This window comes from Eretmochelys imbricata, chromosome 13 (assembly GCF_965152235.1).
Source record: "Eretmochelys imbricata isolate rEreImb1 chromosome 13, rEreImb1.hap1, whole genome shotgun sequence".
Lineage (NCBI taxonomy): Eukaryota > Metazoa > Chordata > Testudines > Cheloniidae > Eretmochelys > Eretmochelys imbricata.
Genome location: NC_135584.1, coordinates 19112263 through 19132476, shown reverse-complemented (window position 1 = coordinate 19132476; position 20214 = coordinate 19112263). Strand labels below are relative to the sequence as shown.

Genomic DNA, 20214 nt, shown 5'->3' with positions numbered 1-20214 from the left:
GTTCTCAAGCTGCGGCGCTAAAGCTGAGCCACCGAGCTGCTTGGTACGCGCCTTTTTCCGATTGCCGGCATGGCAGTGGCTTCTACAGTGCCGGACGGGAGTTCCGTCTCCTTCACCACCGAGCGGGGCGGGCTCTTGTGCGCCCTTTCTCTCCCCCAGGACAAAGAAACTCTGGGGGCTGCCAGAGACCAAGGGGCCTGCCTCCAGTCTCAGGGCTGGCTCCCTAAGATATAATACAACCACCCATCTTCCCCAAAGTGTGCAGGTGAGACATGGTTACAAAAAGGTCACAGGAAAAATAAAACTACAGTAGTTATTAGTTTACAGCAGTGGTTATTACAAAATAAGGAGAGATTCAGAGAAGGGTGACAAGAATGATTAGGGCTTGTCTACACTACTTGACCATGGAAAAAACTCATAGGAAGAGACATTGAAAAGATGCAGATTCTACAAGGAATAAAAGTATAAAATAATGTCTGGTATAGAGATGGTAGATCAGGAGTTTCTTTTCTCCCCATTTCATACCACAGGACAAGGGAACAAAGGTGGCAGGTTCCAAACTGATGACAGGAAATAAATACATAATTAGACTGTAGAACTGATTGCCACCAAAAGTCAGAGGCTAAGAACTTAACAACATTCAAGAAGGAATTGGACATTTATACAGACAACAAGAATATCCAGATTTCATAGTAGCAGCCCTGTTAGTCTGTATCTGCAGAAAGAAAAGGAGTACTAGTGGCACCTTAGAGACTAACAAATTTATTTGAGCATAAGCTTTCGTGAGCTACAGCTTATGCTCAAATAAATTTGTTAGTCTCTAAGGTGCCACCAGTACTCCTTTTCTTTTTAAGAATATCCAGAGTTATAGTAGTTAGTGCTAAGAACATATTCCCAATTAATGTTCAAATGTGTGCTTCAGGGCTTAGATGTGAGTGATCACGATGCGGGGGGCTGATTAGCCCACATCTGCCTACTGCAGAATTCTTACATTTTGGCTCTTGGGGGAATTCTGCACCATTGCACAACACAGAGTTTGCACAGAATTAATGTTCTGCACAGAATTTAATTCGCCCCCCGCAGAATTGGCACTGCCAAACTGCTGCCCACTGCTAAGGTCTGGCAGAGCCCAGCTCCCCAAGAGGCTTGAGCAGGCCACAGTTCCAAGGTTTGCTGGCCCCGCCCAGTCACATGCTGCTGCCAGGCCCCAGCCCAGTACAGCAGCTGCCAGCAGAGGCAGAAGCAATAGCTGGGAGCTGCAGGAAGGGGCTGCTGCTTTCCGGGAGGGGAGACTTTGGTAAGGAGGAGGTGAGACCTGCCAGGGGGGAACGTGACTCAAGCTGTACCAGGAGCAGCCAAACCTTTAAATTGTGTCCCCCCACACCTCTTCTCCACCCCACTATCAGCACATATGAGTCATCTCTGCCTGGCAGACAGTAATGAAACTTCGGAGCAGAGCCTGCGGCTGGACTCTGGGGATGTGGACATATGTGACACACCAAGAGTGAGGCACCCAACAAAAGCATAACAGAGAAACAGGAACTGGGTTGTCCTAGGGGTTTCTTTAACTCCCTGCTACTGAGGGGAATCCTTTTCGTCATCTGTATCATTACAGACATACTTGATGACAGGTATTTTGAAATCAATTGCCAACATAATTGAAAATGACATGATTATATTGTGTTTTGACAAATAAAATATGCAGAATTTTAATTTTTTGGTGCAGAATTCCCCCAGGAATACATTTTCCTCTGAAGTATCTGATATTGACCAGAGTTGGAAACAGGATATCAGAGTACGTGGACCTCACCTCTGATCCACTATAGCATTCTGCTGTTGCTATACTCTGATAAAAAATTGATTAATTTTAGAGGGCCTAAACAGTCAGAGTGGAAGCACTCCTTCTTACAGAAATTCTGCATGGAAAGTTGCAACATTTTCAGCAAAGGAACTGGTCATTTTCATTACAGGTGCAACTGACTATTGGCTTAAGGAAACAAAGTTGATTTGAAAACTGAGAGCCAGCCGAAATTTACACTTTCCCAAATTTACTGCAATAAGCACATAACGTTTTTAATGCTCTAACAATACAAGCTCTATGTTTGCATAGCAAAAAACACTACAAATATTGGATTTTGTTTTAAAAAAGGGATATCTGATAGTTAGGAGACAAGAAAAGCAACTGTTCCCCCCCCAGCTGTTACTTTCCCACCTGCACTCCCATCACCTGTCTTTAACTTGGTTACTCTGAACCACTTGTCAGATGGTTGTACAAGGATGACCACCATGCTGGATTAAACTGATTTACTGTACACTTGTAAGACAATGAAAGCTAGCAATATGGTGAATTATTAAATAAGACCAAACAATTAATAAACATAAGCACATTTGCACATCATAGGAAGATCATAGGTCTGATTTCATGGGTGGTTTGTTTGGTTCCCTCTCAGGTTTTATTTTGTCATGGATACTTGTAGGTAAGACTGGAAGGAAGCAGCACCTCTGCTGAGCACAGAATCAATGCAGAGGTCGGGACACCCCTATAAATGCTTTTGTTTTTTCATTTTAATGCCAAGGGTGATCCCAACCACTTCCAGGCAAGGAACTTATTACACAAGAGCAGCTACCTGGAGGTAACAGCATCCGGATCCAGTTATATAAATAATAATGTTTCTGTAACATCTGCTCTCTCCTTCCTTTCTTCAAAAAGGAATGTACCCATCTCTTAATTTTCTAAGATATTTTACACTTTATCACTGCAATGCAGCCACCTCTGGGGTAGAGTGATAAGCAAGTAGTAAATAGAAACAGTGTGGGAAGAGAGAATTTTGAACACCACTAGCCAAACCCCCATCCTGACAGTGGCAGGGGACCTTTACTGGTCCACAGATCAGAGAAGACTTAAAACCCACACCACAAAGCAACTCAAGTTTGTTTGAAAGACAGTCAAGTATACATTTCCAGGTTTTAGACCGGAGATGGGCAAACTACAGCCCGCAGGCCACATCCGGCCCACAGGACCATCCTACCCAACCCTTGAGCTCCCGGCCGGGAAGACTAGCCCCCGGCCCCTCCCCTGCTCTGGGCGGCAGGGCAGGCTCTGGCCAGGCGGCTGCAAGCTCCTGCCGCTCTGACTAGCATGGTAAGGGGGTGTGGGGGGGTTGGATAAGGGGCAGGGGGGGCAGTCAGGGGGGTTGGATAGGCATGGGAGTCCCGGGGCAGTCAGGGAACAGGGAGCAGGTGGGGTCCAGGGGGGAGGTTAGGGGCAGGGGGTCCCAGGAGGGGGCAGGCAGGGGACAAGGGGTGGGGTTGGATGGTTCGGTGGTTCTGCAGGGGGCAGTCAGGGGACAGGAAGTAGGAGTGGGCAGATAGGGGGCAGCAGCCTTCCCTACCCGACCCTCCATAGAGTTTTGCAACCCCAATATGGCCCTCGGGTCAAAAAGTGTGCCCACCCCTGCTTTAGATCGATCTTGAGCTGATCCAGAGGTTTCAACATAATATGGAATTGGATCATTCAGCCATCTCTCCAAAATTCTTCCTGTTGTCCCTTATGATCAAGAGTGTGCACTAGTACTCTGTCAGGTATTTAAAAGTCAACAGAATGAGAACACCAAAGTACATTCTCTTGCTATTATATGCAAAGGACCACTTAACTATTGGAGAGGTGGCTTCACCTATGCTCATATTTTTCTTCGCATTTCCTACCACTGCACATGTAACTTCTGTCTTCATCCTCAGTAATGATGGGAGTACTGTAGGATACAGTGGCTGCTGGCATTTCTAGGTGACAGAACGGTTAAAAGAACATTGGTTTGTCTATGCCAGTGGTTCTCAACCAGGGTTACGTGTACCCCGGTGGTACACAGAGGTCTTCCAGGGGGTACATCAACTCATCTAGATATTTACCTAGTTTTACAACAGGCTACATAAAAAGCACTAGCGAAGTCAGCACAAACTAATATTCTATACAATGACTTATTTATACTGCTCTATAAACTATACACTGAAATGTAAAGACAATATTTATATTCCAATTGAGTTATTTTATAATTATATGGTAAAAATGAGAAAGTCAGCAATTTTTCAGTAATAGTCTGCTGTGACACTTGTGCATTTTTAAGTCTGATTTTGTAAGCATGTAGTTTTTGAGTGAGGTGAAACTAGGGGTATGCAAGGCAGACCCCTAAAAGGAGTACAGTAGTCTGAAAAGGTTGAGAGCCACAGTCTATGCTACCTACACACCCCACTGTTGCTATCACTGATGATAGGGTAACCACAGGATACTTGAAGGGAAAAAAGCTAATAGAAAAGTCTCTCTCTTGATCTAAGTGTCCTGCCCAGGAGGCTTGGGTAGGCTGCAGTTCCCAGGTTTGCTGGCCCCGCTTAGTCACATGGCGCAGCCAAACCTCCTCCCTGCACACCAGCTGCCAGAAGAGGCAGAAGCAAAAGCTGGGAGCTGCAGGGAGGAGCTGCTGCTTTGCAGGAAGGGAGACTTAAGTAAGGAGGGGGTGAGGCCTGCTAGGGGGGAGTATGACTCCAGTTGTTCTGGGACAGCCAAACCTTTAAATTGTGCCCCACACACACACACACACACACACACACACACACACACACACTATCAGCAGGTATAAGTCGTCTCTGCCTGGCAGGATAGTAATGAAACTGCGGAGTAGAGCCTGCAGCTGGACTCTGGGGATGTGGACATTTGGGCCGGGAGGTGCCCCACGGTTGGACTCAGGAGGGGAGGGGATGTGGGTGTCTGGCTCCATGGCTCCCTCTTCCTGCCAGCATCCTCTACTTAGGAACTTGAAATATGGTAACTATATGGGGGGGGAGGGCAAAAAAACAAGAATCAACTAAAAGATTGGAGGGGCTGAGTTTTCCCCTGGCATGTGTGAGGCACCCAACAAAAGCATCACAGAGAAACTGGAACTAGGTTGTCCTAGGGTTTCTTTAACTCCCTACTACTGAGGGGAATCCTTTTTGTCATCTGTATCATTACAGACATACTTGATGACAGATATTTTGAAATCAATTACCAAAATAATTGAAAATGGCATGATATTGTGTTTTGACAAATAAAATATGCAGAATTTTAATTTTTTGGTGCAAAATTCCCCCAGGAATACATTTTCCTCTGAAGTGTCTGATATTGACCAGAGTTGGAAACAGGATACCAGAGTACATGGACCTCACCTCTGATCCACTATGGCATTCTGCTGTTGCTATACTCTGATAAAAAACTGATTACTTTTAGAGGGCTTAAACAGTCAGAATGGAAGCACTCCTTCTAACAGAAACTCTACATGGAAAGTTGCAACGTTTTTGTTTAACCGAAAGATCATCAGCAGAGGAACTGGTCATTTTTATTACGGATGTAACTGACTATTGGCTTAAGGAAACAAAGTTGATTTGAAAACTGAGAGCCAGCCGAAATTTACACTTTCCCAAATTTACTGCAATAAGCATATAACATTTTTAATGATCAAACAATAAAAGCTCTATGTCTGCATAGCAAAAACACACTACAAATATTGGATTTTTCTTTTTAAAAAGCGATATCTAATAGTTAGGAGACAAGAAAAGCAACTGTTCCCACCTCAGCTGTTACTTTCCCTCCTGCACTCTCATCACCTATCTTTAACTTGGTTACTCTGAGCCACTTGTCAGATGGCTGTACAAGGATGACCACCATGTTGGATTAAACTGGTTTATTGTACACTTGTAAGACAATGAAGGCTACCAAAATGGTGAATTATTAAATAAGACCAAACAATTAATAAACATAAGCACATTTGCACACCATAGGAAGTTACATTTCCCCTACCCTCCCACAAACTCTGCTTTCTTCTATCCAACCATGGATCTCTTTCTTCCTCTTAGTCGTACTTCATCCAGCTTTTTGATCACAGGGCTTGATTTTTTAGATGTAGTCGAGTACTTCTTCAGCAGGACTTCAAACAGAGTGTCTGTGTTTGGATGAGTACTCAGAAAAGCTTTCTCCAAAACATACAAATCGACTCCTTTATCCTCAGGAAGACCAGAAATAAAACTCAGTCCAAAATCTATCAGCACCAGGTCCAGCTCTTCTACTGGTGGTCGCAAAAGCATGTTGGAAGTTGTAAGATCTCCATGGATAAGATCATCATCATGCATTCGTGCCAAAACCTCACCTATCTTTTCTGCTAAGAGAAAGAGGTTGCTGGTATCATTTCCACTTTGCTGTACAGAAGTTATATAATCCCGAACTGTAGTTGATCCTGCGATATCTTCAAGATATATACAGTTGGAGACATAATCCACAAAGTAAACCACTGGTGCAGAAATCCCTATTAGAAAAGAGTTGATGAAATGCTAGCCTTTAGCTTATAAGAATGTTCAGCTTGCTTTACGATATTCAAAATTTATAATTGCATAAATCAAATGCACCATTAAAAGTTTACAACACTATCCTGGAATTGGGACAGAAGCTCAAAATCCTGACCCCTAGTGGGCACTGACAAGCCCAAGTTTAGCCGTGTTGAGCTTTACTGCCTGCCTAGCGCCTGGTTTACATTTAGGGCTTGTCTACATTACCCGCTGGATCGACGGGCAGCGACCGATCTAGCAGGGGTCAATTTATTGCGTCTAGTCTAGACACAATAAATCAACTGCCGAGCGCTCTCCCGTCAACTCTGGTACTCCACCAGGGCGAGAGGTGCAGGCAGAGCCGATGGGAGAGCGTCAGCCGTCGATTTACCGCAGTGAAGACACCACAGTAAGTAGATCTAAGTACATCAACTTCAGCTACATTATTCACATAGCTGAAGTTGTGTACCTTAGATAAATCCCTCCCCCCAGTGTAGACCAGGCTTTAGAATATAACTGTCGACCTATGATGCTCAGATGTGTGAAAAATCCACACCTGACAACCATAGCTACGCCAGCCTAACCCACTGCATAAAACATAGCTAGGTCGACAGAAAAATGCTTCCATCCACCTACCTACCGTCACTCAGGGAGGTGGTTTTCCAATAGCCCCACACACAAAAAAACCCACACAACCCTTCCATCACTTTAGAATGGGATTGCACCACAGGATTATGGCAACATGGCTATGGCACTGTAGCTATGCCATTGGATCCCCCATAATGTAGACAAACTCTAAATTTCAACTGCTGAAATTTCATTATCTATCCTTAAATCCCCCCTGCACTTTCAGTGGAATACAGAATTAAGCACTCTTCCTCTCCTACCAAAACACATTTGTCTGGCAAATGCAAAATATATGCTAGGATTTTGTCCTAGGCATGGCAGCATTTTGAGCAGATCCTGAGCAAGTACAATAAATCAGAAAGATGACAAAGACACACACACACCAGTTATTTGCTCTTTGTGAGAAGAAAAAATTACCACACAAGCATCTTGAAATTGCAGATGAAGATAAATATCACACTGTTTTAATGGGGTCACTAGAGCTATCTTAGACTTGCTGGGGCCCGGGGCCAAAGCCGAAAGCTCAAGCCTGAGGGCTTCAGCCCTGGGCAGTGAGGGTCAGGCTTTAGCTTCACCCCTGTGCAGCAGGGTTCAGGTTACAGGCACCCTGCCTGGGGCTGAAGCCCTCAGGCTTCGGCTTTATATCCCCTGTCTGGGGTGGTGGGACTCAGGCTCTGGCCCCTCCAGCCCGGGCAATGGGCTCGAGCAGGCTCAGGCTTCAGCCCCGCATCCTGGGGTTGTGTAGTAATTTTTGTTGTCAGAAGGGGTGTTGGATCATATTTAAGAAGTTCTGTATTAAAATCACAAATGAGTTTGATTCCCCATAGCTTAAATTCCAGGGTATTACTAATTAAGAGGTCTCTTGGTTTTTGGTACTGTTTCTCTCCCTCTACGTGTGAAACTTCCAAGCTACTAATTGTCTTAGTACATTCTAAGACAGAGTCTGTTCTCAAAGCAATTCACACAGAGAGAGACTCAAAGCAATACTCTAACAACAGAAACAGCGCCCAGAGACTCCCGGCCCTTTTGTTATATTAACAATTGTGATTAAAATAGAGATAGAAGATGTATGTGGATGGATGCTTGGTGTGGATAATAACTGAATGATCAGGGAGGTGCCAGCCTAAGAATCCAGTGTCCATCGGCTGAAGAAGGCGTCAAGTGGAAATTACCAGAGGACCCCCGGAGGGCAGACTGGAATCCACCCAACAGCCTCAAGAATGGGAGAACCAAAGAACAAGATAACATCTAGCAGCACGGAGCCGTCAGGAATGTGCTATCTGTTGATTGATTCAGCAACAGCATGATGAAGCAATTCCCATAGACTGGCATAGGAAGAAATTCTTACAAAAATAGACTCTAAAAAGTGAAAACTTTGGGGTCTGATTCTGCAAACCAACTTCCAGGAGCATCAGATGAGCATCTGACAAGGCCCTGCTCCCTCCTCGTGTCCAGGCCACCTGGCCAGTGGCTTGGCATTAGCAACTCTAAGGCTGGTAACTATGATAACAACCTTGCAGAACCTGTGTGTGTGTGTTTATATGAATGAATGTGTGAATAAATATGAGATTGAATGGAATGTTATAGCTATAACTAACTGCTTACTATGATTCTTTCTGTATTCACAATAAATGTGGTATTTTGCCTTTTTCCCTTTAATAAGATCCTGCTGGTTTTTATTTTATTGGTATAACACGGGGTGGTAGTGCAATGAAGTTTGAGAACCCCTGCATTAGTGCATGGTGCTCTGAAGGTCAAGGGTTTATCTCCCTGCTTCACTTTTGCCCCACTATAATTTAGGCTGTCCCTATTATCTATCCAAGAGCTTGTCTACACTTGAAAGTTATTTCAGGGTAAGACAAAGTGTGAATTTAGGGCACAATAGCTTCCAGAATAGCTTCTTGTGTTGACACTACTTCAGAATATGGGCATGTTTACACTACAGCAACACAACTACAGTGCTGTAGCGCTATACACTAGAGGCTTCCAACGGTAACAGAAGGGATTTTTCTATCACTGTAGGTAAGCCACCTCCCAGCCCCGGTAGCTAGGTCAAGGGAAGCATGCTTCTGTCAGCCTAGCCACATTTACACTGGAGGTCAGGTTGGAATAGCTACTACACTCAGAGGTGTGAACTTCTTCCTACTTCTGGGCAACAAAGATATGTCACTCTACATTTTAACTGGTTTCAGAGAAGCAGCCGTGTTAGTCTCTAAGGTGCCACACGTACTTCTTTTCTTTTTGCGGATACAGACTAACAAATTTATTTGAGCATAAGCTTTCGTGAGCTACAGCTTCATCCGATGAAGTGAGCTGTAGTTCACGAAAGCTTATGCTCAAATAAATTTGTTAGTCTCTAAGGTGCCACAAGTACTCCTTTTCTTTTTACATTTTAACTGTAGACCAGATCACAGAATAATCATGCAGGGACCTATTGGAAAACACCTATTTCCATTACTTCCCCAACACAGAAAAAGCTCAAAGCCTCTTTGTAAATACTATCAAGTCCTTGACCTCTGTGAATACATTAATATTGTGAAATGTTCGGATACTACAGTAAAGACCACAGAAATGCCTACAACAGAGAAAACAATATCCTGTGGCAGCCAGTCACTCAGGACAATTGTGTGCTGGGTTTTAAACAGGTCCTTTTGTGTAGGTTTTTGTTGTCTTTCAATTTCATTAAAAGCCCTATTACCTGGGGTTATGAAAAAGGGTAAAAAGGCGCTGATGGCTCCATTCATGGTACAAACCCCTCCCCAAACAGTGCCAAGACCCTTCCATACAAGCAGCTCCTATCTCTCCCTAGACTCAGTCCTCTACCCCCCCCCCTCAGCTCAGCCCCACCACAGAGCCCCCACCTCCTCCTAGGCTCCCCCACCCCGCCCTACAAGCAACCCCCATCTCACCATAGACTCACACCCACCCCAGAGCCCCCCTCCACCCCTGAGCTAAGACCCCCCCGACCCACCCCTAGAGCCCCCCTCTGCCCCTGGGCTGAGCCCGGCCTCCCGTCCATTTTCAGAGAGTCCCCCAGACCCACCCTGCAGAGCCCCCTTCTAGCCCCCCATCTCTCAGCCCCACCTGCCCGGCGGCAGCGCACCAAGGAGCGGGCCTCCTGCGCCGTCCGCCGCCGGCTCAGCCGCTCCTCCAGCGCCGGGTGCCGGTAGCGCTTGGGGAAGCGGAGCTTGACCACAGCCGGCCGGCCCAGGAACTGTCCCCGGTAGAGCCGCGCCTCGGCCCCCTGCTGCACCAGCTGCAGCCCCTGCAGCGGCGGGGGGCACACCGCGCTCGCTCCCGCCTCTCCTCCCCCGTCGGCCATGATGGATGGAGCCCGTACGCTACCGGCGTACGTCAGCTCCGCGGCCGGCGTAACCTGCGTGAGAGGGAAAGAGCACGACACCGCCCCCTCCGTAACACGTGACTTACCGCGGCCCTCGGGAAGCTTCGGGTTCGGCTCCCGGAAACAGCCGAACCGCCAGGAGAGCGTTAAAGGGCGGAGACTGTAGCCCCGCCAGTCAGCCCGCGGCTCCTGCGCGTTACACCGGCCTACGGGGCACCCCGCAAACCCAGACCGGCACCGCCCCGCCCCTGTACCCCCCTCCCCATGTATCGCCCCGCTCCCTGTATCGCCTTCGTCGCATATCGCCCTGCCCCTCTATAACGCCCTCACTGTGTATCGCCCCGCCCCTATACCGCTCTTCCCGTGTATTGCCCCGCCCCTCTACCCCGCCCTCCCCGTGTATCTCGCCACCGCCATACCTCCCTCCTCGTGTATCGCCCTTGCCATGTATTGACCCGCCCCCTACCTCCCGCCTCATGTTCACCCCACCCCGCTATAACGCCCTCACTGTGTATCACCCCGCCCCTCTATACCACCCTCTCCCCTCTACAGGCCCTCCAGGCAGCACTATCCAATCCTGTCACTCCACCCCCTCTATACTGCCCTCCCTCTATGAATCACCCCGCCCCTCTATATTACTGCTTCTCCCGTCTATAGGTCCCTCCTGCCCTCCCAGATCTAGGCATGCCAGGCGTATAGTTTTCGACTGGAACGCCCAGTTGAAAACGGACCCTGGCGGCTCCGGTCGGCGGCTCAGCGGGGGCCCAGGGCTAACGCAGGCTCCCTGCTTGCCCTAGTTCCGTGCAGCTCCTGGAAGCGGCTGCCAGGTCCTTGCGGCCCCTCGCATGTGGGTGGCCACAGAGGCTCCGCACGCTGCCCCCACCTCACTGCCAGCTCCGCAGATCCCATTGGCCGGAAACCGCGACCAATGGGAGCTGCGGGCATGAGGGCAGCACGCCGAGCCTCCCTAGCCGCCCATGTGTCTAGGGGCTGCACAGACCTGGCGGTCACTTCTGAGAGCCATGGTAAGCACTGGGACCCCGCATCCCAAATTCCTCCTGGCCCCCAACGTCCTGCCTCCTGAGGGTGGGGGAGAGCAAGCAACAGAGGGAGCAGGGATGGAGCGAGCAGGGAGGGGCCTCAGAGAAGGGGCAGGGCAGGGATTGTTTGGTTTTGTGTGATTAGAAAATTGGCAACCCTACTCAGGTCTATCACTCCACCCCTCTATACCACCCTCTCGCCACAGATCACACCATCCCCTGTATAATGCCCTCCGGCTATGTATCACCCAGCCCCTCTATACTACCCTCCTATCATGTATTACCCTATCCTGTCTATACCACCTTCTCGCACTCTGTACTATCTTCTGTCTGTGAGCCCTCTCTATATTTCCTCCTTCCACTATATAACTCCTCATTCCCCACTACACCCTGCTTCCCCCCTCTCTATGCTGCACTCAGTAAATAGTATATAACTAATATGTGATAGATCATCACTCCGGTTGCCTCCCCTTGTAAGAAGCTGCCCTTTGGCCTTATCCCCCTGAGAACAAAACTTCCTTTAACTTCTGCTGCTGCCACTGCAGGAATGGGATTCAGGAACTCAGAGCACTCTGCAGCTGCTGAGGTGCCTGCAAAGCTGGGGCACTGCCTGCATCTCTGCTGTCCCATCCCATCAGGGATAAAAGCATGGTGCCCACACCTTCCCCCATGCTCCCTGCCAGGACCCTGACCCCCAGCGCCTCACTGAAGTCACCATGAGCAGGAGAGCTCTTGGATGCGATATGCAGAAGAGCACGCCAGGAAGTGTGTGCACAAAGGAATGAATTATTCTGTACAGAACGGAGAGCCTTGCTACGAGCTGCTGATTGGGACCCGCAATAGAGGGTAAATGGGCGCTAGGATTAGTCATTCCAAGTGCTGGCAGCATGCTCCATGCTTCACAAGGCACAGACAAGAAGCTGGTTCCTACCCCTAGAGCTTACAGTTCTTCAAGGCACAGACCTGCTGCACTACCCCAGCAGGGAACTCCGGGAGGCAGAATGCCACCCAGAGGTCTCCAACCTGTAGTAGGGGAAGTAGCCCTGCTGCTATACTGTTTTCTGAGGTGCACAAATTCCTGTGTGTGCAGAGTTATTGCCCTGGCTCCTTCCCACACACTTGGAGCTCTTCTGTGCCCACAGGAGAGCACGGTGGTCCCTGCACTCCCCAGAGCACAGGGAAAACAGCTATGCCAGGCTCTCCTATGGGCTATGCAAAGAGGAAGGAAGGCTTCTGCTCACCCTGAGCCTTCCAACTGCTCACCAGCATGAAGGCCAGGCTCTATCCAGCCTTACATTAATAGAATGTGACCGGGGCGGCAGGTTTGGAGAATTTTTGGTGGTGCCCAGAATGGTTCCAAGTCGTCTCCCCCACCCCCCATGCACGCACACACTCACCTGCCTAAGGCTCTGGGAGGGGGGTTGGGTGCAGGAGGGGTGCGGGCTCTGGGAAGGAGTTTGTATGCTGGGTGCAGACTCTGAGCTGGGGTAGAGGCTTGGGGTACAGGAGGGGGTGCAGACTCTGGGAGGGTGTTTGGGTTCAGGAGGGGGTTTGGGGTGCAGGCTCTAGGAGAGAGTTTGGGTGCTGGGTGCAGGCTCTGAGCTGAGACAGGGTGGTGGGGTGCAGGAGGTGGTTTGGGTGCTGGGTATGGGCTCTGGGCTGGGACAGAGGGTGCACGGTGTGGGGCTGGGCCAGGGATGAGGAGTTTGGGGTGCAGCAGGCAGGCTGCCCTGGGGCTGGGGCAGCGGACCAGAGAGGACAACTCTCCCCAGCCCTCTCCCCGCCAGCAGCAGTGAGCTCCAGGGGCGGGGAGCCCCTCCCTCCCTGGCTTGACACTCACCCAAGCCACCCCGGCTGCTGCTCAGGAGGTCCAGCCAGGATAAGCCCCTGCTCCCACAGAGTTGACTTGGAGTCAGCTGCCAAGGTGTGGGGGCTGCCTTGCGCTCCTCCCCTCCTCCAGTGCAGCAGCTGCCTCAGCCTGCTCCCAGCGCTGCTACCGTGGAGCTGGACGTAGCAGTGGCCAGTGAGAGAGGCAGTGTGGAGCTGCAGGGGCCAGCCACCCGCTGCCCAGGGCAGGCAGGGACACTTGGGTGTGGTGTGTGGAGGCAGCAGGTGGGGCCAGGGATGCATGTGGGGGTGGCAGAGCTGGGGGAGAGACCCAGCCCTGAACATCGGTGGAGCCTGGCCCCCTGGGCCCTGAATTTGCTGGAGCCCAGGTACCACAGGCCCATATAACGTATAATTCACTGCCCTTGAATGTGACATTTGCGTATAGTACCATAGGCATCCCCGGAGAATGAAGGCACAGCATCTGTCACAAGGAGCTTACAATCTGGGACCCTGATCCTGCAATCCATATTGCAGAGGCATTCTGCTGTGCGCACACAGAACTTCACTGAAGTCAATGGAGATCTCAGCAGGCCCATCAGTGTGCCTGTGCTTTATCCTTCACAGGATCAGGGCCTCAGTTAGCTAGGACCACACTTGGTGCTGGGAGGTATGACACAGAGGAAGTGGATGGGGAGAGATGTCAGCTAAGGTTAAGTAAGGTGCTTGTTTTCCACCCTATCAGCTTAGTTCCAGCTCCCCCTCCCCAATAAGTAAGAGTCAATCATTCATGGTGCTGACAGTTAATGGTTACTTTACAGAAAAGTTAATCATCAATAGTGAAGTGCCATCAATTCTCTGGAATCCTGCCAGCCTTGTAAGCTGATTCAGCTCAACAGTGCTCACATAACATCTTCAGTTGGCCACCCCCACATAGCTCCTGGCTGAGGAGGGCCTTGTGTGTTAGTAGAAGAAAGAGAGAGAGAGTGTAGAACAGGGGTTCTCAGACTTCATTGTGCCATGACTCCCTTCCAACAACAAACATTACTACATGACCTCAGAAGGAGGGAGAGAGATCTGAGACCGCCAGTACCTGCCGCCCCAGGCGGGGCAGGGGGGGGCGCCCAATGCCAAAGCCTGAGCCCCACTACCCCAAGTAGGTTGTGGGCTCAGGCTTCAGCCCCAGTTGCTGAGGCTCAGGCTTCAGCTGCGGCCCTGAGCAGTGGGGCTTGGGTTTTGGCTTCAGTCCCAGGCCACGGGGTGCAAATCTGAAATTGTATTGTCTTGTGCTGCACAGAAAACAGTATAGCGTAAGCTCATGAAATTCGCTCCCTCCTTCAATGTGTTGCCAGCACCCAGTGCCGAGAGGCAAAACAACAGCAGGGGTTCGTTACCCTGTGTGTTTCACTCAATAATCACAACGGGGTGGAGAAGCAGAAAAGTTTATTTGCAGCTGCAAACAAGATACAGGGAGTATAGAATCTCAAATCCTGCACCCCAGAGCAGGTCATTACACACACTTTTATATTCCTTAATGCTACTGCACTACACATCAGCCAATTAAAACTTTGCACAAATACTCTGCCTTCCTTATATGGGTTACAACAATGTTTATTTCCTGCAACCTCTAACAAGCATTCCTAGCAACTTAAACAACCAGCACGTCCTGCCTGGCCTTGTAACTATCTCCTATTATTTTTAACTTGGCGTCAGCAAACCTTACACTAAGGCATTATCTGCGGCTGCAACATTGTTTTAAGAGCAAAAGAGCTTACTCAAACCAGCCAGGCCTGAATTCTATTAAGGGGGGTTAAGAAGAAGCCCTTAGGCTTTCAGCAGGGTGACTTCCTCAACCCTTATGGCCTTCCATCCCCTTGACTCAACTAGTGGCCATGCCCTGGGGTCTCCAACAAATGTGGCAGAAGATATGCACAGCTTTTTGCCTGCCTTCCCTCCCCCCCGTTATGAATTCCACAAGCTATGTTTTAGAAAAAACAAAAACAAGTTTATTGACTACAAAAAGGTAGGTTTTAAGTGTTTATAAGAGATAGCAAACAGACCAAAGCAGATTACTGAGCAAATAAAAACATGCAAAGTAAGTTTAATACAGTAAAGAAACTGGTTACAAGTAGTAATTTCCTCACCCTAAATGTTGTTTAGGCATTTCTTTCACAGGCCAGACACCTTTTCTGGCCCAGGCTCAGCTCTTCTTCTCCCCCCTCCTCCCCCACCGCCCTTGTTTCTTAGATGTTCTCAGCAGTCATCCTGGGCCAAGATGGGGTCCAGTACCCAGTGACATGATAACATGACTCTGCAGTGTCAAAGCAGCATCCCAGGAAGCTTCTCAGGAAAGTGGGAGATTAGCATCTTCAGAGTCCTATTGTTCTTCATAATGGCCTATCCAAGCTGATTGCCTACTGTCTGGTGGGTGTTCCCCAGGTGTAAACACAGTAATTGTTACATAGTCAATATTCCTAACGTCAGATACAGAAATGATACATGCATACAAATAGATAATCATATTCAGCAAATCATAACCTTTCCTATGATACCTCACATGACCCATCTTGCATAGAACACATTATTTATGCCATATTCATATCATAGCAATATCTATAAAGAATATGAGGTGTTGGGTCACAGAGGCATGAACAAGACTCATTAATCTTTCACAGATGTTTTAAATACATTGGAGGCATCTAGCCAACTACTTAGTTTGTAACAGCTCGTGGTCTCAACACCACAACTGAATTTTAATGGCACACAATGCAACCCACTACTCCCTTGGGCTATTCGCCCATACTGGGGTATTCTTTAGGTTCTTCAGGAAATACAGGCCGTACAAGAGATTTTTCCAGTCCATATAAATAGTTATTAGATTGTTACATTTGGAAATGTTTCAAGTCCATTTTGTCCTTGTTTTCCCTACCACATCATTTGTTTCTGTTTCAGATGTTTATTTTATTAACACATTCCACATAGCTTACTTCAGCTTCATGTGGTGGGGTCATGCTGGGGAAATATTTACATTTACAAATATTTACAAGCTTTCAGTAACAGCTTTGGATGATAAAAGAAATCTACCCCATGGTTCTTCCCTCTCTTATTATGTCCCAAGTCCATTGGTCTTAGGCCGTTTACACAGGATGCTCTAGCATTTAGCCAGGAAATATCTGCATTCCTGTTTTGCATGGTCCCAATTTGCAAATACTATTTTAAAAAGCTCTGATATTTCATAGTGCTCTGGGCAGAGTTTACACACACATAAGCCCATGCATGTGTTGGGATTCCCTCCAAGATCTCTTCCAATTGACTAATCCAGACCACCTCATCCAGTTCTGGGAGAACACTTCATCCAGTTCCTTGGGATCCAAAAGCTCAGTTCAGCTCCACCTCATCACTCAGGTTACTTTGTTAGGCATATAATAGTGCTGTGCCCGTGCAAACCAGGGGCTCAGACTCAAGGGGTTTAGGTACAGGGTGATACCATAATTTTAAATCATTTGTATCAAACTATACAGTTTATATACTTTTTCCAGGCTACTAAAACATCTATTCTTGAATCTAATTGGTTTGGACAAGGTACAGATCATATAAGGACCAATTGCTTTGCAGATCGTGTAAGGACCAATTGCTTGTATCCTCACCTTATGTACATTTCAAGCTGATCAGCTCATGGTGTTCAGTTATCTCAACTAGCCACAAAACAGTCTCACACTTTTTTTTTTTAAACCACACACACACTTTAACTTTGCACTCAAATCAAGCTATATGCACATTTATTCATGTCCAGCAAGATCTATGCCTATAGTGTGCACTCCAACACACACAGACCTGCATGCACATATGCATGCAGGGCTAGTTTACAGTTAGTACACTATATATAGCTCTGCTGCTATAGCACCTCAACACAGATAGTGTTTACACTGAAAGGAGGGATTCACCTGTTGATGTAAGTACCCACCTCCACAAGAGACGCTAGCTAGTTCAATGGAACAATTCTTCATCCACCCAGCACAGTCCACACAAGGACTTGGTCATCTTAACCATGACGCTTCAGGTGTAGATTTTTTTTTTACATCCCAGAGCAACGTAGTTATTCTGTCCTAATTCTATAGCCTAGGCCAGGCCATACCCACACACAAACAGCATGTAACCCTTTCATTAAATCATTATGGTAAACTAAGCCATTTATCTCATGCTGACCAACATCATCCTCTGGAGTTTCCAAAATGTTCAAGAGGAAACATTTTCTCCATTTTATTTTACTCTTCTCATTAACAAAATAAACGGTTGTGCAGCCTTTGGAAATAATCTGGAGCCGTTTATAGTATCACCCAATATTTTATTGGAACAAAACACACTTTGTATCTCTGGAGAATTGCACTGAGGCATGGACTTTGTGATGTCTTACTTGTGTAACTTTGTTCCCCTTGACATAGTTATGTGCAACCCTCCTTTTATAAATGATCAAATTGAATTAAGAATTACTGGAGGCCAAGCTAATAGAAATAGAGCCTGATCCTGTAAGGGGCTGAAACCTCTTAATTCCCATTGACTTTGAGAGCACTCGGCATCTAGCAGGATGGAGTTCATACAGACAACTCTTTTTCCAGGATTTATTTAGAAGAATGGGGTGAGGTCTACACTACAGACCTCTGCTAGCACAATTATGTTGGTCAGGGGTGTAATGAGGTGTGATTTATGACTGACATCTGTGCCAGCAAAAGCCTCTACTGTAGACATAGTTATACTGGCAAAACTGTGCTTTTACTGATTTTATTTGTAGGGCTGTCGATTAATTGCAGTTAACTCAAAATTAATAGTGATTAAAAAATGAATTACAATTAATTGCAGATTTAATCACACTGTTAAACAATAGAATACCAATTGAAATTTATTTCCATATATATTGTATTCTGTGTTGTAATTGAAATTAAAATGTATTTATTACAAATATTTTTACTGTAAAAAGGATAAACCAAAGAAATTGGAAAATATTATTCACCTCATACAAGTACTGTAGTACAATCTTTGTCAAAGTGCACTCAAAAACAAAACAATGTAAAACTTCAGAGCCTGCAAGTCCATTCAGTCCTACTTCTTGTTCAGCCAATCGCTAAGACAAACAAGTTGGTTTACATTTACAGGAAATAATGCTGCCCTCTTCTTATTTACAAGATCACCAAAAAGTGAGAACAGGCATTTGCATGGCACTTTTGTAGCTGGCATTGCAAGGTATTTATGTGCCAGATATGTTAAACATTCATATGCCCCTTCATGCTTCAGCCACCATTCCAGGGGACACGCTAATTAAAAAAAAAGCATTAATTACATTTGTGCCTGAACTCCTTGGGGGAGAATTGTAGGTCTCCTGCTCTGTTTTACCTGCATTCTGCCATATATTTCATGTTATAGCAGTCTTTGATGATGACCCAGCACATGTTCATTTTAAGAACACTTTCACTGCAGATTTGACAAAACGCAAAGATGATATCTGTCAAGGTTCCTTCCCCACTCTGAACTCTAGGGTACAGATGTGGGGACCTGCATGAAAGACCCCCTAAGATTATTCTTACCAGCTTAGGTTAAAAGCTGCCACCACCAAAATGTTACACAAAGAACAGGGGAAGTGTCCACTTGGAAACGTTTCCCCCCCAAAATCCCCCCCCCAAGCACTACACCCCCTTTCCTGGGGAAGGCTTTATAAAAATCCTCACCAATTTGCATAGGTGACCACAGACCCAAATCCTTGGATCTTAAGAACAATGAAAAAACAACCAGGTTCTTAAAAGAGAATTTTAATTAAGTAAAATAATGACCTCTAAAATCTGGATGGTAAATACCTTACAGGGTAATCAGATTCAAAACATAGAGAATCCCTCTAGGCAAAACCTTAAGTTACAAAAAGATACAAAAACAGGAATATCCATTCCATTCAGCACAACTTATTTTATCAGCCATTTAAACAAAACAGAATCTAACACATAACTGGATTGCTTACTGACTTTTTACAGGAGTTCTGACCTGCATTCCTCTCTGATCCCGGCAAAAGCATCACACAGACAGAGAGAACCCTTTGTGTCCCGTCCCCCCCGCTCCAGCTTTGAAAGTATCTTGTCTCTTCATTGGTCATTTTGGTCAGGTACCAGCAAGGTTATCTTAGCTTCTTAACCCTTTACAGGTAAAAGGGTTTTTCCTCTGGCCAGGAGGGATTTAAAGGTGTTTACCCTTCCCTTTATAGTTATGACAGTATCAATGTGAGATTTCTAAAGATATCTACAGCACTCAACCCAAGGTTTCAGAATCTGAAGTGCCTTCCAAAATCTGAGGGGGATGAGGTATGGAGCATGCTTGCAGAGGTCTTAAGAGCAACACTCCGATGCAGAAACTACAGAACCCGAACCACCAAAAAAGAAAATCAACCTTCTGCTGGTGGCATCTGACTCAGAAAGTGAAAATGTGTCGTCTGCACTGGTTTGGATTGTTATTGAGCAGAACCTATCATCAGCATGGACGCAAGTCCTCTGGAATGGTGGTTGAAGATGGAGACAAATGAATCTTTAGTGCATCTGGCACACATATATCTTGCAACGCTAGCTACAACAGTGCCATGAGAACGCCTGTTCTCACTTTCTGGTGACGTAATTAAGAAGAGGGCAGCATTATCTCCTGCAAATGTAAACTAACTTGTTTGTCTGAGCAATTGGCTGAAGTAGGAGGACTGAATGGACTTGCAGGCTCTAAAATTTTAGATTGTTTTATTTTTGAATGCAGTTTTTTTAACATAAAAGTCAACTTGCATGATAAAGAGATTGCACTACAATACTTGTATTAGGTGAATTAAAAATACTAATTCTTTTGTTTTTTTTTTTTTACAGTGCAAGTACTTGTAATCAAAAAATATAAAGTGAGTACTGTACACTTTGTATTCCATGTTGTAATTTAAATCAATATATTTGAAAATGTAGAAAACACCCAAAAATATTTAAATAAATGGTATTCTATTATTAATAGTGCAATTAATGG

The 20214-nt window shown here is 46.6% G+C and overlaps 2 protein-coding genes across 2 annotated transcripts in view; one reads left to right on the top strand and one right to left on the bottom strand.

The window, feature by feature from the left end:
• Positions 1-5696: 5696 nt before the first annotated feature.
• Positions 5697-10318, bottom strand: TP53RK (TP53 regulating kinase). The gene is made up of 2 exons (XM_077832318.1): positions 10060-10318; positions 5697-6329 (listed from the first exon to the last, which is right to left on the bottom strand). Exons 1-2 carry the CDS (start codon positions 10295-10297, stop codon positions 5851-5853), a joined length of 717 nt encoding a protein of 238 aa, XP_077688444.1. The 5' UTR covers positions 10298-10318; the 3' UTR covers positions 5697-5850.
• SLC2A10 (solute carrier family 2 member 10) overlaps positions 10296-20214 on the top strand; it is a 29677-nt gene continuing 19758 nt past the window's right edge. Inside the window, exon 1 of the mRNA XM_077832504.1 lies at positions 10296-10480. Coding sequence (XP_077688630.1) covers positions 10296-10480 — 185 coding nt within the window. The remainder of the gene's footprint in view (positions 10481-20214) is intronic.

Excerpts from the sequence above, each read along its gene's own strand:
- TP53RK (XM_077832318.1), bottom strand. The coding sequence starts at position 10,297 with ATGGCCGACGGGGGAGGAGAGGCGGGAGCGAGCGCGGTGTGCCCCCCG. Across the intron at positions 6,330-10,059 it reads GGTGCGCTGCCGCCGGGCAG|GGATTTCTGCACCAGTGGTT; the intron begins GTGGGGCTGAGA and ends CTTTTCTAATAG.